The sequence below is a fragment of the Apodemus sylvaticus genome, chromosome 6 (assembly GCF_947179515.1).
Source record: "Apodemus sylvaticus chromosome 6, mApoSyl1.1, whole genome shotgun sequence".
NCBI lineage: Eukaryota > Metazoa > Chordata > Mammalia > Rodentia > Muridae > Apodemus > Apodemus sylvaticus.
The window spans coordinates 22587905-22605461 of record NC_067477.1 but is presented as its reverse complement, the minus strand read 5'-3'; the positions used below and the strand labels follow the sequence as shown (position 1 = coordinate 22605461).

The following is a 17557-nucleotide window of genomic DNA, read 5'->3' as shown; positions in this document are numbered from 1 at the left end:
GCAGGTGACAGCTGTGATGGCTGTGGTCTGTCCCTCCCTTCTCACCACAGCTGCTCAGTCTGAGCTTCAGCAGACGCTGTTACGCTGCAACAGTTGTCTGTGCAAGTGTCAGTCCGCACCTCTGACATTCCCAAGGGTGTGGTAGCCCAAGCTTCGGTTTGCAAAGCATGTCTTCTCTGTGCAGCTGCCGCCTAGACTGTTGGATAATTAAGACCCAGAGAAATGCTCCATCAGACATCGTGGCCCTGTGACAGCAGTCACGCTGAGGGACATACATCTCTAACAAGACAGAGTCCTAGAGGAGTTTGGAGGGTGACTGAGAGACAGCTACCTGTATGACAGTCTGTTACTGTGTCACTGTGCACTGCCTTACTCTGTGGGCATGAGGTGGGAACTGAACCTGGTCCCCTGCTTAGGTCCTCCAAAGTGCCTCTGATGGAGGACGGGAGGGGGACACTCTGTCTTCTCTATGACACCCACCCACTGCCAGAGGCCACACAGCTGACCTGAGTTTCTGTGTTCATGGCTTTAACTCCTGCTCCTGTGAAAGCTAGCGGGTTGCTTTCACATTGTCTAACTTCTACCTGCTCTGTGCAGAGTCCCAGCTCTCGTGTCAGCTCACAAAGCTGTATCTCATGTAGCTATATTAACCAGCTCCCACAATTTCAAAAAGTCAGGTTTCTTGACAACAGCTTGTACAGACACATGTTAGATGCAGCCTTCTACCTCCATAGCCTTGACTTGTCTTAACTGACGCACTCTTCCCTCAGAAGTTGCTTTTTCACTATTACTGTATTGTTACTTTGGGCAGTTTCTAGTGGACAGTAAAACTTGACGCACCACGAATCCTCCCCTTGTCTGCAGCCATACCACCCTAAATGTGCCCAGGTTTATCTGAATCCTACCCTGTAGGATTGCATCTCTCAGAGAACAAAGTAAGCTTTCCCTTTTTAATACTCAAGCACCACTCCAGATACAGCGCGAGCAAGGAAATGCACCTTGTACTTGGGGAAGAAGGATGCTGGGTCCAGACAGAGGCAGGCAGGAGAGCGTGTGTGTGTGTGTGTGTGTGTGTGTGTGTGTGTGTGTGTGTGTGTGTGTGTGCAGGGGCCGAGGGCAGTGGGCAGCAGCTCTGAGTGCGCAAGGACAGCGGGATGGGAGGCCGGCCTTCTGAGATACAGGGACAGAACCGCACGAGCCTCGGGATCGCTGTGCCTCGTAGAAGACACTGGTGGCCTCTCCTGCCTGTCTATACCACCCACACCCCAAGCAGACAGCCTGAGAGCTGAAATACATTGCCAGGCTTCCCGGCTGCCCCGGTGCCAGTGATTCAAGGCATTACTCATAGTGTAAGAGATTATTAAAGATGACATTTCAAGGAATGTTGATTTGTCACCCAGACAACCTACAAGTGTCTTTCAAGTCTCCCGGTGCTCAGGATAGAATTTTGAAGGCTGCCGATAGTTGGGATTCTGCTAGACAGCAGTACAAAAGTACAAAAAACAGGCTAGGAGAAAGCCATCTTAACAGAGTGTCCCTGTGGTCTCCATCTATGGAGAAATCTCAACCTGTGGCATGTGAGGGGACACAGTTAGCGAGACGCCGTTGGCCCGGGTGTCATGGTGCTGACATTTAAGGGAGTTACCAAAAGGTAAAAATCTAGAAATTCAGAAAAACTTTGAGAAGACAACTTTCACCTCAGCCTGTTGGTTAATTTTACCATTAAACGTTGGCCTCAGCACAAGAAAGGAGCCATTTATTACCAACAGGTGAGAAACCTAAACGCTAGCTGACTTTCAAAGGAAGTGATTTCCTACAATGGTAGAAAGAGAATTTCTCTTTCTACTTCTGTGGCATTTCTCTGCGACCCTGTGCCGCACAGAAGGGCTCCCGATTCTCAGTGTGCTCCATCTGCTTAAGAAGGCAGGTACATCTGTAAAGGCTCTTTGAGCAAGGTCTCATGTAGCCCAGGCTGGCCTTGGACTCCTGACCTACCAGCCCCCACCTCCAGAGTTGGGCAGTTATACTCATGTACTGCCACGCCCAGCTCCTCATCTTCATCCTTAAAGAGAAATGGGACTTGGGCAACATAGATAATTTTTTTAAGGCCATGTGATAAGTTAGATTAATTAGAGAGCAACTTTCCTAAAGTTGCACACATTTGTCTGGAATACCGTATTCCATGTACAGTGATCAAGTCAGAATAAAAACTGTTTTCATCTCCGTAAAGACTCATCTTTTAGAGTTTCTCAATTCCTGCCATTGAACCCTTTTTATAGCGTGTAAGAAGTTCTCAGTAGTTACAGCTGGTAAGGTTGTTGATTATTTTCTCTTGGCGCTCACAGAGCCTTCAGCTACTGTCAGTGCTGGTCCTCAAGGAGGCTTCCAGGTCAGTACCAACTGGATTCACAGGTGGACCTGTGACTGAACATGTATAGTGCCTTCAGCAATAGACTTTACCTTCATATTCTGGACGGTAAACAGAATGGTAGCGATAGCCTGTATTGTTTGGGGTATGGTAGACCGTTCTGACCAATAACTTAAAGGAAATAGCCCCTAGCCGGCACTGGAGGTTTTGTTTGATAGTATACAGCTCCTGAGGTACACCCTCTTGTGTGGAGAGATAAATATATGTAAGCTTATAACATAATAAGTTTCCCTATTACGTTACATTGTATACAGTATTCCTGACAAATGTGTGCAACTTTAGGAAAGTTTCTCTCTAATTAATTAAACCTATCACATGTCCTTAAAAAACTCATCTATGTTTACCCGAGTCCTATTTCTCTTTAAAGATGAAAATGAGCTGGGTGTGGCAGTACATGAGTGTAACTTTTTCAAATATTTTTAATGTCATTTCTTCTTACCTCTTAACCACTCTCCTCCCTCCCTTCTCCACAGTTTCTGCCCCCATTTTTTCTTTTCATAGCATCTGTGTCCTGCTATAATCTAATTACACACACACACACACACACACACACACACTATAATAGTTAGTTTTAATTGTCAGCTTGTCAAGATTTAGAAGACAGATTTCTGGTCATTTCTGTGAAGATGTTTCCCGGAGGTTTAAATGAATAGGGAAGACCCAGCCTGGATATTATCACACTGTCTGTGGCCCAGGATTCATCTCTCTCTGCTTCTGAACTATGGACGGTCCTGCAGTCATGGCTACAGTCACTGTTCCTGCCAAACCATAATAGATTGTACCCTCAAACTATGAGCCACAATAGAATCTGCCTGCCTGCCTGCCTGCCTTAAATAAACAAGTATATAAGAAGCTGTTTCCAGCTGTGGTCACTGAGGGCAGAGCTCTAGGACTCATTTTGATACCAGCTATCCAGCCTTCCTCTGCCCTGCCTGAGTCCTACCCACTCCCATCCTCCACCCAGTGCTGTGCTCCTCCCCACTTCTGTGAGGTCAGCTTCTTAGCATGGGGGGGGGGGGGGCGTGTATAAACGAGAATCAGAGTGTGTCTTGCCACTTCCCTCGCATCTGTCTCTTCAGGTCTCATTCCTCCTGCTGTGATAGTGTGGTTTTTTTAAAGCCATACCCACAAGTCTGCCTATATTAAATATAATTCTATATAAGCCATTTCTTTCTGACTGCAAGCTCCAGTCTAGAGGCCCTGGAGAAATTAGCTTTAGTTGTCCCTCCCCTAAAAAAAACCAAACAAACAGAAAGTGGCTACATGTATATGATAATATTAGCAGTTTTTTCTCTAAAAGGTTGTTTTTTTTAGGATTTATTTTTATTTTTAGTTCTGGGTAGTGTCTGCATAGGGGCTTGTGCACATGAGTGTAGTGCCTGTGGAGGCCAGAAGAGGGCAGCAGACCGCCCCCTCACACTCCGGATCTGGAGCTCCAGGCACTTGAGTGTAGTGCCTGTGGAAGCCAGAAGAGGGCAGCGGGTCCCCTGGATCTGGCGCTCCAGGCTCTGGGGACTTCTGGAAACAAAACTCAGTCCTCTGATGGTTCCCACTCATTCACACCCTTAACCTCTGAGCCGTGTCCACAGCCCACAGAGTGTCTTAAGTGATGCTCTTATGTATAACAAAACTATAAGCCATAGTAGTCAATACCAGGACTATAAAAAGAAAAGGGGGGTTGGACATGGAAAAAAATACTTCTAAGGAAGATAATCACTTTAATAACTGCCCCGGGGGTCATGCATATGAGAGTGAAGCTATCCCAAATTAGCAATTAGATAAATCCTGAAAATTATAGTACAGTGTGCCGTAAATTTCCTTTTCAATACCACAGTTGGGCTCGAGATTGAATCGATATGATTGCGGCTGTGTCTTCTCTGACCAGTGCTCTCGCAGCTGCGTGTCTGGCCCGCACAGAGATGGCACACTGAGGCAGCTCCTTCTGTGTCCTTGTCTCCACAGTGCCAATCTGTCCAAGGCTGCCTGGGGAGCCCTGGAGAAGAACGGGGCTCAGCTGATGATACGCTCCTACGAGCTCGGCGTCCTTTTCCTCCCGTCGGCTTTTGTGAGTAACTCGGTCACGCGTGTCGTGAATGGGACTCTGCTCTTCCTCTAGTCTCGGTGAGGGCCCAGCATGGTCTGGTGGTAAGGTCAGGGTCCTAATCCAAACCCTGTGTTTAATCTGGCTAGCTGTTGAAGGAGAGAAATAACCATACTAAATCAATACTATGAAGCACACGCGATGTGAAGACCCATGCAGGGGGAAGTGACAGGTTGTGGAAGGAGTGGCCCAGCCACGCACTGGACTTCGAGGGCTGGAGTGGTGGGGGCCGGGCTTGAAAGATGGGGAGGGAGGGTGTAGAGCACAGGGAGAGTTGGAAGAGGAGCCACAGCTGAAGAGGAGCTGGCAGTCGCAACGCTGGGGAGCTCGGAGCTCAGGCTTCAGCTGAGGACACCGGTGATATGAGCACCCAGAAATGCGCCTTGTTGGAAGTGCTCCCTCAAGATGCACAGCCGCTCCTCGGAAGCTTTAAAATGGCTAACAGCCTCCATGGCCAAACACCAGATGAAGTGTCTGCTGTGCCTGTGGGGACCAGGTGGCCTAGGCCATATGCTTCACCACACAGCAGAACCATCTTCCAGAGCCTCGTTTCCCTGAGCTGCAGATGCCCCAGGACCTCCTGTGCCCTGTCACACGCTCTGGGCACACTCTTAACCATGGGACACGGTCAGGGTTGCCGACACGGGGATAGCCGGTGCCCCCTCCGTTTCCCTTTTTACTGCTTGCTGTAGTTTTAGGATTAGGTCCATTGTGAGCTGCTTGGGGTGAAGTAGGCTTAGCTAAGAGGGCACCGTGAGCTTGGCTGTAGCTGAAGTAAGCCCATGAGCAGTAGTGGACTCAAGTCTCACAGCATTCCTCCTTCCTCACCCCCCCTCTCCCTCCCCCCTCCCCCATCTCCTCATGCTCTGGGAGATGCTTGCTCTCACCTCTCTCTCCTCTCCCTGGCAGTTCTCACCTGTCCTCCTCCACCGCAGGAGGAGGTTTCAGGATGTAACTGGTATTGTACAGCTTTAGCTCCCTCTCTGGCCTCCCGGGTAAATGTGCTTGCCGCTTCTAGCTAGACGTCAGCATTCCGGCCTCACAAGTAGATGGTGACCTGAAGGACAAGGCCGTGACGTCCCTGAGGGCCACAGCTAGCGTAGTCACTAACCAAGGCCTCTGCCTTCTGCATGCTCCCTCTGGTCTTTCAATTCTATCACAATTCTGGAAAACAGCAAGTTCGTGATTGTAGACTACAGTGCTCAGATGTCTGCTGTGATTGTGGGAACTGGCTTTAATCCAGGTAAGAACTGTCTCCAGTGCTGACTCGGATGATGGAGTATGTTGCATGTTTTTCTTCTTTGGCTTGTGTGGTTGACATTAGTAAAGTCTGTTCTGACCTGATCCCTAAGCAAGGGAATGTCCGTACTATAGAAGCGTACTGTCACCCCTGTCCTCAGGCCCCGTCAACACAGACAGGCTTCCTGTATATCAGAGGAAGGCCATAGAGAAAAATAGGAATAATGCCCAAATTGACTTTGTTAAGAACAAGGCAAGGCACATAGAGCAAATTGAGGTAAAATAGAGATGGAGTTAGTTATGAAGACTGTCTAGCAAACATGAAAGACGCTGCCACCCCTTCTGAGCTGTGCCACCCAGGAGCTAGGCCCCAAGCACTGGGACTGTGCTGTTTACATCCTGGGTACAGGTAAGCTTGAGATTGACCTTAGCTTTCCAAACGGGAAGTTTCAGCACTGGCTTAGGAAAGATTATTAGGCTAGCCATAGAGATTTATACATGTCATGGTTTTGTTGTTCTTACTGATATATCTTTATATCTGGAAAGCTGGCGAACAGGGAGAGAGACAGGAGACATGGTGACTTGAACTTTGAGGCCACAGTAATCACGTGACTGGAAGTGCTGTTCTTCGGCCTTCTCATGTGCACTTCTCTAGCTCACCGTTTTTACTGGGATGGACTGGGTCCCACCTGGACAGTGGAAAGATGGATCCACATCACATGTGAGAGCCTTGGAATCTTATAAAACATAATCTTAAATTATAGATTATCACTTATATTATTCAGAAGGTATTTGAGGATATGTGGCATTTGCAAATGTCATCAAAATCAGCTAAATCATTTAAAGGACACTAGCCAGACGGTCTGGTCCCTAATGAACTCCTGTTACTGCTCACCCTGCTTTGAAGCATTAGACAGACCCATGGCAACTCTCTCTCTCCCCCTGTCCTTTAATCACTGGCTCTTGTCATTGCTAACTACTCAGGGCTACTTGATAATGTCACCTCTGCTCACCCATCCCTGCAGCCACTGGCCAGGGCATGCCGCTGTTCCACAGCCTCCTCTGCCTCCTTCCCTGGGCATCCTTTCCTCAGGCTTCCCTCCCAGAAGCCGTCTGCAAGCCTCACTTGATCCTGCTGCCAGATGGGCTCTGTGGACCACAGGCCTGCTAGTGCTGCCCATGGGCTGAGGATCTGTAAGACCCAGTGCAGCCTCCTGGTGTACCTCCCTCCTCACTGCCAGCACATCTTTAATTTTTTTAATTTATTTTATTTTCTTTATATATATGAGTGTTTCTCTGAATGTGTGTCTGTGCATCGAGTGCTTGCCTGGTGCCATAGGAGACAGAAGAGGGGGTCAGTTTCCCCGGAACCAGAATTACATAAAATTGCAAGCCATCATGTAGTTACTGGGAATCAAACCAGGATCCTCTGAAAGAGCACCGAGTGCTCCTAACTGCAAGCCACCTCTCCAGCCCTTCCTGGCACTGGCGCCTACATGGTTCTTACTGGGTCTTCCTCTCTAGCCAGACATTATCCATATTAGAAAGCAGCCCCATGCCCCCGGCTCTTAGCTACTGCTCCTGCCCAGGTAGGCACTCCTTTCTCTGCATCCCACAGCTTCCTGGATCCTGGGCCTGGCATATCCCACTTGTAGGGTGGTGGTTGTCATCACTCCCTCGTTCCACTGTGCTGCTCTCCTGTGAGTGTGGAGGCTCTGAGAACGTGGCCAGCAGCTGCTGTTGCTTCCTTTAGCTTTTTGGACACTGCAGTCTTCTCTGAGCAGCTGTCATAGAAGCATCGGGCACAGCGGACACTAAGCTTAGTATAGTGCACTCTGCGTAGTGGGTACATTAGTGTGACCTGTTGTGTCGTAAAGGCGTCTGAACCGTGGATGAGCTCGCTTGAAGCAGTCTTGTTATGTGCGCTCTCGCTTTCTCTCTCTCTCTCTCTCTCTCTCTCTCTCTCTCTCTCTCTCCCCCTCCCACCCTCCCTTTCTCCCTTCCCCCTCTCAAACACACACACACACACACACACACACACTTTCCTAAGTCTATATTTGTGGCTAACTTCAACAATGCAGTTATCAATACAATTTGCAATGTAATATCAATTCCTATATATCCACTTAAGATTTCTGTGTTGCTAATAACCTCACAGTGTTCACTAACAAGAGCACAGCTTGCTGTGAAATGAGGTCAGAGGTTACATCTTTCTTAGTGTCCCCTGCTTGGTACTGGTGAGACACACCTCAGTGTGTTTCATTCCATGGTTTCTGGAGACTTAGTTCATCCAGACTTGTGCAGTCAGCCCGCTGGCCAGACGCCTTCCAGATCCACCTTCCCCATCAGCCTCTGTGTGCCTCCCGGTCAGAGCTCTGTGTCCGGGCCACCCACGTTCCTGAGTCATCACCAGGCAGCAGTGCTGCTTCTGTCCTAAGCCTGTGAGCCATGGCAGTCACTGCATCCTGCACGCTGCCTTGAGACCAGCGCTGTAAACAGGGATGTGTAGCATCCAGTAGGCCGAGGTAGCTAGAGGGTCTCCACTTTCCCACAGCGGTGACAAGGCCTGAAATTTAGTAATCTGGCCATGTGACTTAGCATTTTTAGGGCCCCAAACTGTCATAGGTACAGAGCCAGCAAGCCTCATTTAAACAAGAATGCCTTTGGCAGTTTTAGAACTGATCTAAAACAGCAGTTTTCCACCTGTGGCTCATGACCCCTTGGTGGTCACTGGAGCCTTTCACAGAGGCTGACTATTGCACATCAGATATTTATGTGACGATTCATAACAGTAGCAGACTTACAGTTATGAGGTAGCCATGAAATAATGTTTTGGTCGGGGGTTCCCACAACATGAGGAACTGTATCAAAGGGTCTCGGATGCCTCATCAATGGATGGCTGAGAACATTGCTCTAGATGATAATGTTTCGCCCTTGACAGAAACAGAGCAGCATCCTAGTTCCTGAGCCCCAGGTTCCTTTGCTTCTGGGGTGATGGTTTCCTACTTTTCTGTCATCAGGATTAAAAGGAAGAGAAAAGAATCAAATTCAGAGGCCTTGACTTCAATCATCAAGCCGACACTCTTCCTCTCTGTTTTGGTTCAATTGTTATTTTTGTTGTTGCTGTTTTCAAAGATGGTGCATACCACAAGCAAATGATGTCTTCTCAGATGATCTATGGTCAGTCTGGTAGGCTCCACTAAAATGGCTGTGGCTGAGAGAGCTGAAGAAATTCACAAGCCCCACACCTGAGCCCTCCTTCTTGTCCCTCCGTACACTCTCTGCCCAGTCATTGCTTAGGCTCCCAATCTCCCAGGAGGTCACAGCTGAGCGAGTGCTCCATGGAGCACATCTTGTAACCTTTTAAGTCCCACCCATGAGTCACTCCCACTGAAATACTGTGGGGGGAGACAGACTGGGAGAACACATTGGAGAAACGCCCAAGAACCAAGAAAAGGAAATTTCCAGGGCATACCAAAATGACACGTGGAGAAAGGACTTGAAGTGAGATCGGGGTGGGACCCTGTTTGTTAACTGGGCTAGACCGGCCCAGTTTCTTTACTAATATAAGCCTGTCTGTCCTATAGTGAGAACCATCTAGTAACAGGTTCATAAAGTCACGTGAAAATTAAAAGCCCGAAGTTGCAAAGGGTTTTGAAACAAGCCTGGTTATTTCCCAAAACTCAAAAAGGCTGCTTCTAGAGATGGGAGTGGTACAAGCTACAAGGCTGAAAGCAGAGGCCTGTCTTTCAGCCAGATCAGTCCTCATGCCACCCCCACGCTATTGTACTGGCCTTCCTCCCCGGAAGCTGCACTCTCACAAGCATCCTAGCTACTGCAGCCCCTCCTCTCCAGAGCCCTGTTGGTGTGTCCCCTCTGTGAGCTCCCCCAGACCCTACCTGTAAGCATCTGGGGCCAAGGACACCGCCTTTCTGTCGTTTCCTTTCTTACCAGTCACCCCATCTGATAAAGAAGTCATATTCCCTCTGGCCTCTCCTGGCTCATATGCTATCCCAGTTCCAGAGAAACCCAGTACCTTGGGTCTCTGAGTTCAAGGCCAACATGATCTACATTAAAAAAAAAAAAAACATCCAGCTCAACAAGGACTACATACTGAAATCCTGTCTCAAAGACAAACAAACAAACCAAAATCAAACAAAAAAACCAGTGAGTGCCTCCTGGAGAGTTTTACACTCGCAGTTGCTCTGCGAGCCCCTGCCGCTAACAACCTAAACCACATCTGCGGCTGCAGACTGAGTAGACTGCTCTGTGATTGTCAAACTGCTGAGCATAAACAATCCCAGCAATAACTAGTGCTTTCCCTCTCCCAGCTGAGGGAGAGGGAGGCCAGCAATTTGTCATGTGTGAGTCATGTCCACCCTCTCACCTGGTGTTTTATAAATGCATTGTCTTAAGAACTATGCCTGGGAGGGTGCCTTTCTCTGTTTTGTAAAATGCCAAGCAATACCACTGTGATATATAAATAATGATAATTAGGAGACAGCCTCAAATAATTTGACATGCAGATTGAAGGGAAAAGTGGTGCTTTTTTTTTTAATACCCTAGAATTTGGATCAGAAATGACATTCAAGAAGAAAAGCATATTGGTTCTTGTCAGACGTGGATGGTTCAAACATTCTTATGTCTGAGGTCAGACATCACAAGAGGGAGGCCAGGCTTGGAACATGTAGGGCATCAAAACTGGGTTAAGGCCATAAAGACTCTCCCATGGCAGCTGTTAAAGAACATGATGAATCTGTGAGCTAAAGACTTGGACAGCTGCAAGACTTTCCATTTTCCTGGTTCTCTGTGGCAAATATGAAGCAGATTATTTGCATAGGAGAAAGGGCATAGGACCACAAATCTCAAGGACGGGGTGTGCGTGGACAACTGCCAACCCAGGCTTGTTTCCTCCTCGCTAAAGCAGGAGTCACTGTCCCAGAGCACACCCTGAGGACGCAGTTAGACGACGTACCCCAAGTGCCCTGCGTCCTCACGAGAGTGCTGAGTTGGGTACCATCGTCCTACCTCCATTGCCAGATGAGCAAACCGAGACGCAGAGAGGCAGGTGACTTAGCTAAAGTCAGGTAGCAAACAGTCTACAGAAATAAGAGATGCTTCCCCAGATGCAGAATTCCCAAGGTGAGACGTTGAAAAAGGACAGGGTGGGGGCTTGTGGTGACATGGGCCAGCACCTGCTGCTGAATGGAGAATGTGTGGCTGGCAGTGCCAGCCAGCAGCGCCTTCAGCTCCCCTCACCAGGCCCAAGCCTGCAGGCCGTCTTGGTCTCCGGCTTCCTTCCTCTGCCTTTTTTAAGAATTGTAATTCTTAGGTTTGTGTCTCCCACTAGTATGACCACTTCCTGTTTCTCTCATGAGAGCTCGTGGTCCCTGGCTAAGCAGTCTCCAGTCCCTTACACAAATGAGGTGTCTCCCTCAGAACCTCTGCAGCTCCTCAGTGCCAGTTAGTGAAAAAGTCAGCCTCTAACTGGACGCCGGGGTACATTTGGGTGTGGCTGGTGGGTGGTCAACTCACACAGTAATAAGCAACAAGGCAAGCACTGAAGGCAAGTTCTTTGCTTCAAGGCAGGGCCCAAAAGCAATAGTCAAGCCGTATCTCCGGTGTTCTGACATCTCCAGTTGATGGACATGAGAGCTCCCAGCAGCAAGACATCTCCTCCGACGCCTCCAGGCTGACTCATGCCTGAGTCACTAATAATCAGATAACATACCTGGCTTGATGGAGGCAGAGCACAGATGCCCAGCTCCCTTCTCATTTAGGGAAGGAAGCGTTAGTAGTCCTCAGCATTGACGTCCCCACGGCCATGCCAGTACGCTCAGCTCCATTTGAAGTGTCTCCTCTAAGCTTTTCCTTGCATCTCTTGCTCTCCCCTGAGCTCTGCCATTGCTGTCTGTCAGAATTATACCCAAGTTTTAAAAATCACTACAGTACTGTTTTTCTGCAGAGCCTTTCCTTAGCCTGCCACAGACATGAGTCATTCTTCCCTTTTGTTTTATTTGTTTGTTTGTTTCTGTGTTTAGCATTTCTGCCAGGCCTGTGTCACATACTGCATTTCACAAATCAGTCAACTTCTTTGTCACGGATGTTACCTCATACCCACCTGAGGGCTTACGGTTTGGTTTTCCTATAGTGCTGGTGATTGAATCCAGGGCCTTTTGCATATTTGGAAAGTTCTCTAGCACTAAGCCATCTCTCCAGCCCTCTTCTGTGGTCCTTAGTGTGCACAAGACACTTTCCCGTGTGTTGCTGCAGCTGCTGGTCTGCAGAAGCCAATAAAGCAAGCAGAGCGGGCACTTCAGTCTCATGCCTGCAGCTCAGTGTTTCTTGCACACCCACTGAGCAGCAGGCCTTTATACAGGTTGGTTTTTTGTCAGCCTGACATCATCTGGGAAGAGAGAACCTCAACTGAGAGAATGTCTCCACCAGATCAGCCCATAGGCAAGCGTGTGGAGCGTTTCTTGATTCATGATTGATGAGGGAAGGCCCAGCCCACAGTGAGGGGTGCAGCCCCGGGCAGGTGGTCCTGGGGTGCATGAGAAAACAAGCTGAGCAGGCCATGGGGAACAGGCCAGTGAGTGGCTGTCACCCAAGGTCTCTACTTCTGCCTTGAATTCCTGCCCTGACACACTTCATGATGGACTGTAAGCTATTAGATGATGAAATAAACCTTTTCCTCCCAAGTTACCTGGTTATGGCCTTTATAGAATCAAAACCAAACTAGGAAAAAAAAAACATTAATGAGATAAATAGCCACCTCCTGTGACAAATAAAGAAACAGACTTTTCAATGAAGTCGTCATCTATCACACTGACCACCTTAGTTCCCATAACATAGCAGGCCGTAGCCATGCTAGGCCTCTGTAGAAACTGTTCCCCCACCTGCAACATTATTCTTTCTCCACTCATCTGCAAACCTACCTTTTAGAGAGATCACCCCAGGTGTCTACTGGCTGTCACCACTGTTATCCTGTAGTCCTCCAAGACAGTTCTTCACAGCACCTACCACAAATTGCAATTATTTGTTAGACTTGTATATAAAAGTGCTTGTTAGGCACCTCCCCTAACACCTTGCATTCCATGAGGATAGGAATGATGATGTCTCTGTTAATTCATGTATATCCAGAGCCTGGTACCATGCCTAACCCAGAAGGGAAGCTTGTCAGGTCCAGTAAGGATTCCCAATACAGGTTGACATCTGACAGAAAGTTACTCTCATAAACAAAAGTTCCCAAGTCCTGTGGGGACAGAGGGTTATTGACGTACTTAAGATCTTGGGATCATGAACTACCCCATAAGGGGACTTTGAAGGGGCAGGCAGTGGAGCAGAGCATACTGTATGTTCACATGCGTTCTGAATAGGTTGAGTTCTAGCTTTATGTTCTCGGAGGCTGGGCTGATGACATCATCGGTTCATAGCTGGGCCCTTCATTATATTCCTCATTATTCCTGTTTCACCTGGATGGGGTTGTGGTTATCACCTTCCCTTTTAGTGTTTCAAGACCCCTGAAGGGATAGGAAATACTACAAGGCTTCAAGTTAAAAGTGCAGTTACCATATTTTCTTAGGAGCTCTAGCATAGCTTCATCTTGAAAATTAATATTTTGAATGAAAGAATGCTTAGTGAATACCAGAGCGAAGGCTAGAACTTCGAGAGTGTCTGGAAGCCCTGTGTGATGCCGTGTGATCCCACGTGGGTCCTATGACTGCCCCGACACCTGACTGGGGAAGGAGCACTCTACAGTTGTTCTCTAGTCAGCTGCTAAGACGTTAGCATTGTTTGCTATGTATTTAAAATACGGACTCGGGTTGGTAGACAGACAGTAGGAGACAGTGAAGCAGACTAGACGCAGGGTGCCAGGATGGTCCAGGGTCCCTGAGGAGCGCTAGTGTGTTGTGAACTTGTACTGCACGGGCCTGTGAGAAAGAAAAAGGCAGTGCGCAGAGCAGCCTGGAAGGTGCCGCTTCCCTCTGCCTTGATTCAGAGTGGAGAGGAATTCTCTGTTCTGTAGTTATTGAAATGAACCTTTCATTTTGGTAAGTCTTGAAGAATTTTCACGTTTCTATTCCTATCTTATTTTGGACCATGTTCATTATACATAAAAGCATATATATATGTGTGTTTCTACTTATTACTCCAGAGCAGGCAGCCTGATACTGTAGCAATGTTGAAAGCATTCTGGGATGTTTCTGTCCAGGGAGTCCTGGAACCCACCTCTGCTAGCTGTATGTGATACTTGGTAGAACAGGCTTTTACCCAGCATCCTCTGTGTCCTTTGTTAAACTCACAGGGCTTAACGTCATTCTTACATACAGCTTCTCTTAGATTTACAGAAGAAAATAATTTGGGGGAAGGAGTTATAGAACATAGTTTCCTGAAATCACTCAATATTCTTGGGCTATCATAAAGATAAATCATTCTTAAGATCTTCTGGCTATTTTAGAAAACAAGATTAAGTCGTAACCTCCCTCTGTGTCTGCAGGGCCTGGACACCTTCAAAGTGAAACAGAAATTCTTCTCCAGCAGCTGTGAGCCAGTGGCCTCCTTTCCTGTGCCCTATGACCTGCCCCCAGAGCTCTACGGGAGTCAAGGTGAGACACACGTGAAGGGAACCATGATCATGCCTAGTAGTGGAAGGTGGCAACCCGGGAGGCAGCCCTGGTCTCCATGTGAGCCTGGGTCCCTGAAATCTCTGAATCTCAGACTTGCAGAGGGCGCGTGTTTCCCTGTCTGAGGCCACTCAAGCGATGCGGTTCCCTCAGAGCCCACTCTCACTCAGCTTCCAGGGATCATAAAGAGCCTTAGTTTACGTGAGCTTCATGTATGCATTGGTATTTACTATAACGGAAACAAAGCTGGAAAACGCTTACGTGGGTTTTTTTGTTTTTTGTTTGTGTTTGTTTTTTGAGACAGGGTTTCATTTACGTGTTTATATTGACTTATTAGTTTTAAAATATTCAAGCCACTTTATGCTTTATGGCCAGTTCCAAAAGTCAAGGGAAAGTTAGGGAGGGAGGTGGTGTCATTTCATGGTTTTCAAAAGCGTCTTTATTGTGCAGCCTGCCTGCTGAGCCCTCTCACTGCAGTCGCTCCCTCTGTTGTGATGTCACCCATACATACACAGCCTCTACACACATAAAAGTGAGGATAGCATATGATGGCATTGGGTCACTAAGAAATAACTTTGATTTATAGACACACCCTCAAGAGAGGTCACCACTGGATTCTGGCGTTCCTAGAGGCAGTAACCAATATGCTTTCCAATAAAGAGTCCATAGGAGTGTCTACAACACTCCATTGTCAATCTGGGTCACAGACTTTTAGGGTAGCATATCAGATATCCTACATATCAGATATTTATATCACAATTCATAGCAGTAGGGAATTACAGTTATGAAGTAGCAATGAAATAATTTTATGGTTGGGGGTCATCACAGTATGAGGAAATGGATTAAAGTGTCGCAGCATGAGGAAGGTGGAGAGCCCCTGTCTACAGGGTCAGTCATCCTCACTGGGCAGATGTCATCACCCCAGGAATGTCAGTCTTTAAAGTGAGTTCACGGTCATAGAGATTCTTCTCCAGCAGCTGTGAGCCAATGGCCTCCTTTCCTGTGCCCTATGACCTGCCCCCAGAGCTCTACGGGAGTCAAGGTGAGACACAGGTGAAGGGAACCACTTCTATTGTCACTCAGGAAACACTTCTAACGTCAAATGACAAGTGTTTACTGTTGAATCATAACCAACATACTGTCTAGAAAACAGATTCCTCCAGGAGTGGCCAAGTTAGAATATGCAAATATGCTAAAGCTGAACAGAGACTGTTGCTGCGTGACAGGGAGGTTTGAATGGCGTCACTCCATTAACTGTCCGTCATTCCGTTCATGATGGACAGTCCAGTGCAGGCCATCCTCTCACGGCTGTGCCTGCCAGCTGGCCTCTGCCAAATGCCCTGCTGCCCACAGTCCCCTTGGGGCTTTCTTGATGAACCAAGCCTCGTCTAGTGTTGGGTTGGTTGTGTTGATATATGGTGCCAGGGTGCCACCCTGAAGGCTGCAGGTGGCATTGCCCCTCCCGAGCTGTTGACACACTTAGGAAGCATGGCTCTCTGAGCGTTCAGAGTTTGTATATCATACGTATTCATTGTAGCAGCAGGGTTGCAACAGATTTCAACCACAATTTCACCAAAAGTGAAATTTTACCTTAGCCCCCACCAAAGTAAAATTGTTAAGAGGAGGCCATGTTTTATAATAACTCGCTTATGTGCCATCTGTCATGCTTGGTAAGTTGCCTTGGGCAGTTCAATGACTTTTAGGCCTGTCTCAGTTTGCAAAATGGGGAATAGTAGACTGTCCCTCCTACCGGCTGTAGAGAACATTGACTGAAATGAAGTCTATCAAGTGCTTACCACAGTGTCTAGTTCAGCTAGCAGTCGACAAACATTGGCTGGATTTATCATACTACTCTCCTTACAAGGTCTATTTTAGTCCCCTGTGCCTGGACAGTGAATTAGTGTGAGCCCTCCCCCTGTTCTTGCTGAGCAGTGGCTTTTGAGACTTTTGTAGGTCAGTCCCCTTCACCTCTGGCTTTGTGCTTGCTTGCTTTCTTTCTCTATTTGTCGTGTTTTTTTCTCATTTCTTTTAAGTCAAGTTCTCTAGAAGAATGACCTGGGATGGTCGCTTTGGGCCCTGCCTCCTGGGGTCTGACCCTGTGCCTCGCCTCCCTAGCTGTGGCTGGATTCCATCCTGGTCCAGTACATTAGTCCTCGTCTCCAGAGAGGTAGGAAAACACGGATGGAGAGGTCACAAAGCCCTGAGATGTCTTAAAAAATCCCTTCCCTCTAGTAGGAAAAGCATTCACAACAGCTCAGAATTTTGCAGTGGGCAAGCATTATCCAAGACTGTAGGGAGTTAGAGCTTCTATTTGACCAGCAAACAGGGGCTTTACAGGGTGTTTTGTTGACTTTCTGTTTCTTAGACATTTTCTTTGAAAGATACATAGAAAAGAAATTAGAACATTGTACTTTATCACTGTTATTTTGTCTTCTGCATTCCTTCAGTAGAAAAATGCCAGTAATTTGGATATTACTTTCCAAATACAGGCAATGTTTTATAAAGGTCTGTGGCCCATACAGAGGTGCTTTATTAAGGCAAAGGAAAACAAGTAGTTAAGGCCATTTTCAAAGCACTTCATTTTTACGAGTGATTTTTGAACCATGGCAACACACACAAGGTCTCATTCCATTTTTTTTTTTTAAATCAGAAGTCCACACAAAAAACTTAACATAGGAATATCCCTCTGTGAAAGCCAGATGTTATCTTGGAACAAAGAAAACGATCAGATAAAGTGACAGAAATCGAGCTCAGTTCCTGGGGTACTTGGCTTTGAGCCACAGTTGACTGTTCTCTGCAGATTCATAATATCGAGAGCCCACTGTGTGCAGGCGCAGTTCTTCCAGCCTGCAGGCGATGCGGAGAGGCGTGAGCTATCACCATCATCCAGTTTAGGTTACGCTTTTGAAAAGGGTGAGCTGGGTGTGGCAGCACAGGCCTTAAATCTTAGCTCTTGGGAGGCAAAGGCAGGCGGAGCTCTGTGAGTTCAAGGTCAGCCTGGTCTACGAAGCAACTCTAAGATAGCCAGGGCTATTACACAGCAAAACCCTATCTCAGAAAACCAAAAAAATAAATATAATAATAATAGTAATAATGATAATAGGAATGGTGTTTGCATTTTTATTCCTTCCTTCCAGTGCCGGGTTAGAATCCAGGGCCAGC

At 47.5% G+C, this 17557-nt stretch overlaps 1 protein-coding gene across 2 annotated transcripts in view; it reads left to right on the top strand.

Moving 5' to 3' along the window:
- Positions 1-17557, top strand: part of Tdp1 (tyrosyl-DNA phosphodiesterase 1) — a 74394-nt gene that overhangs the window by 49784 nt on the left and 7053 nt on the right. Inside the window, exons 14-15 of one of the 2 annotated variants that reach the window (XM_052185257.1) lie at positions 4391-4493; positions 14269-14377. In XM_052185257.1, coding sequence (XP_052041217.1) covers positions 4391-4493; positions 14269-14377 — 212 coding nt within the window. Of the gene's footprint in view, positions 1-4390; positions 4494-14268; positions 14378-17557 lie in introns of those variants that run through there. The other variant, XM_052185258.1, reaches the window with a different exon arrangement.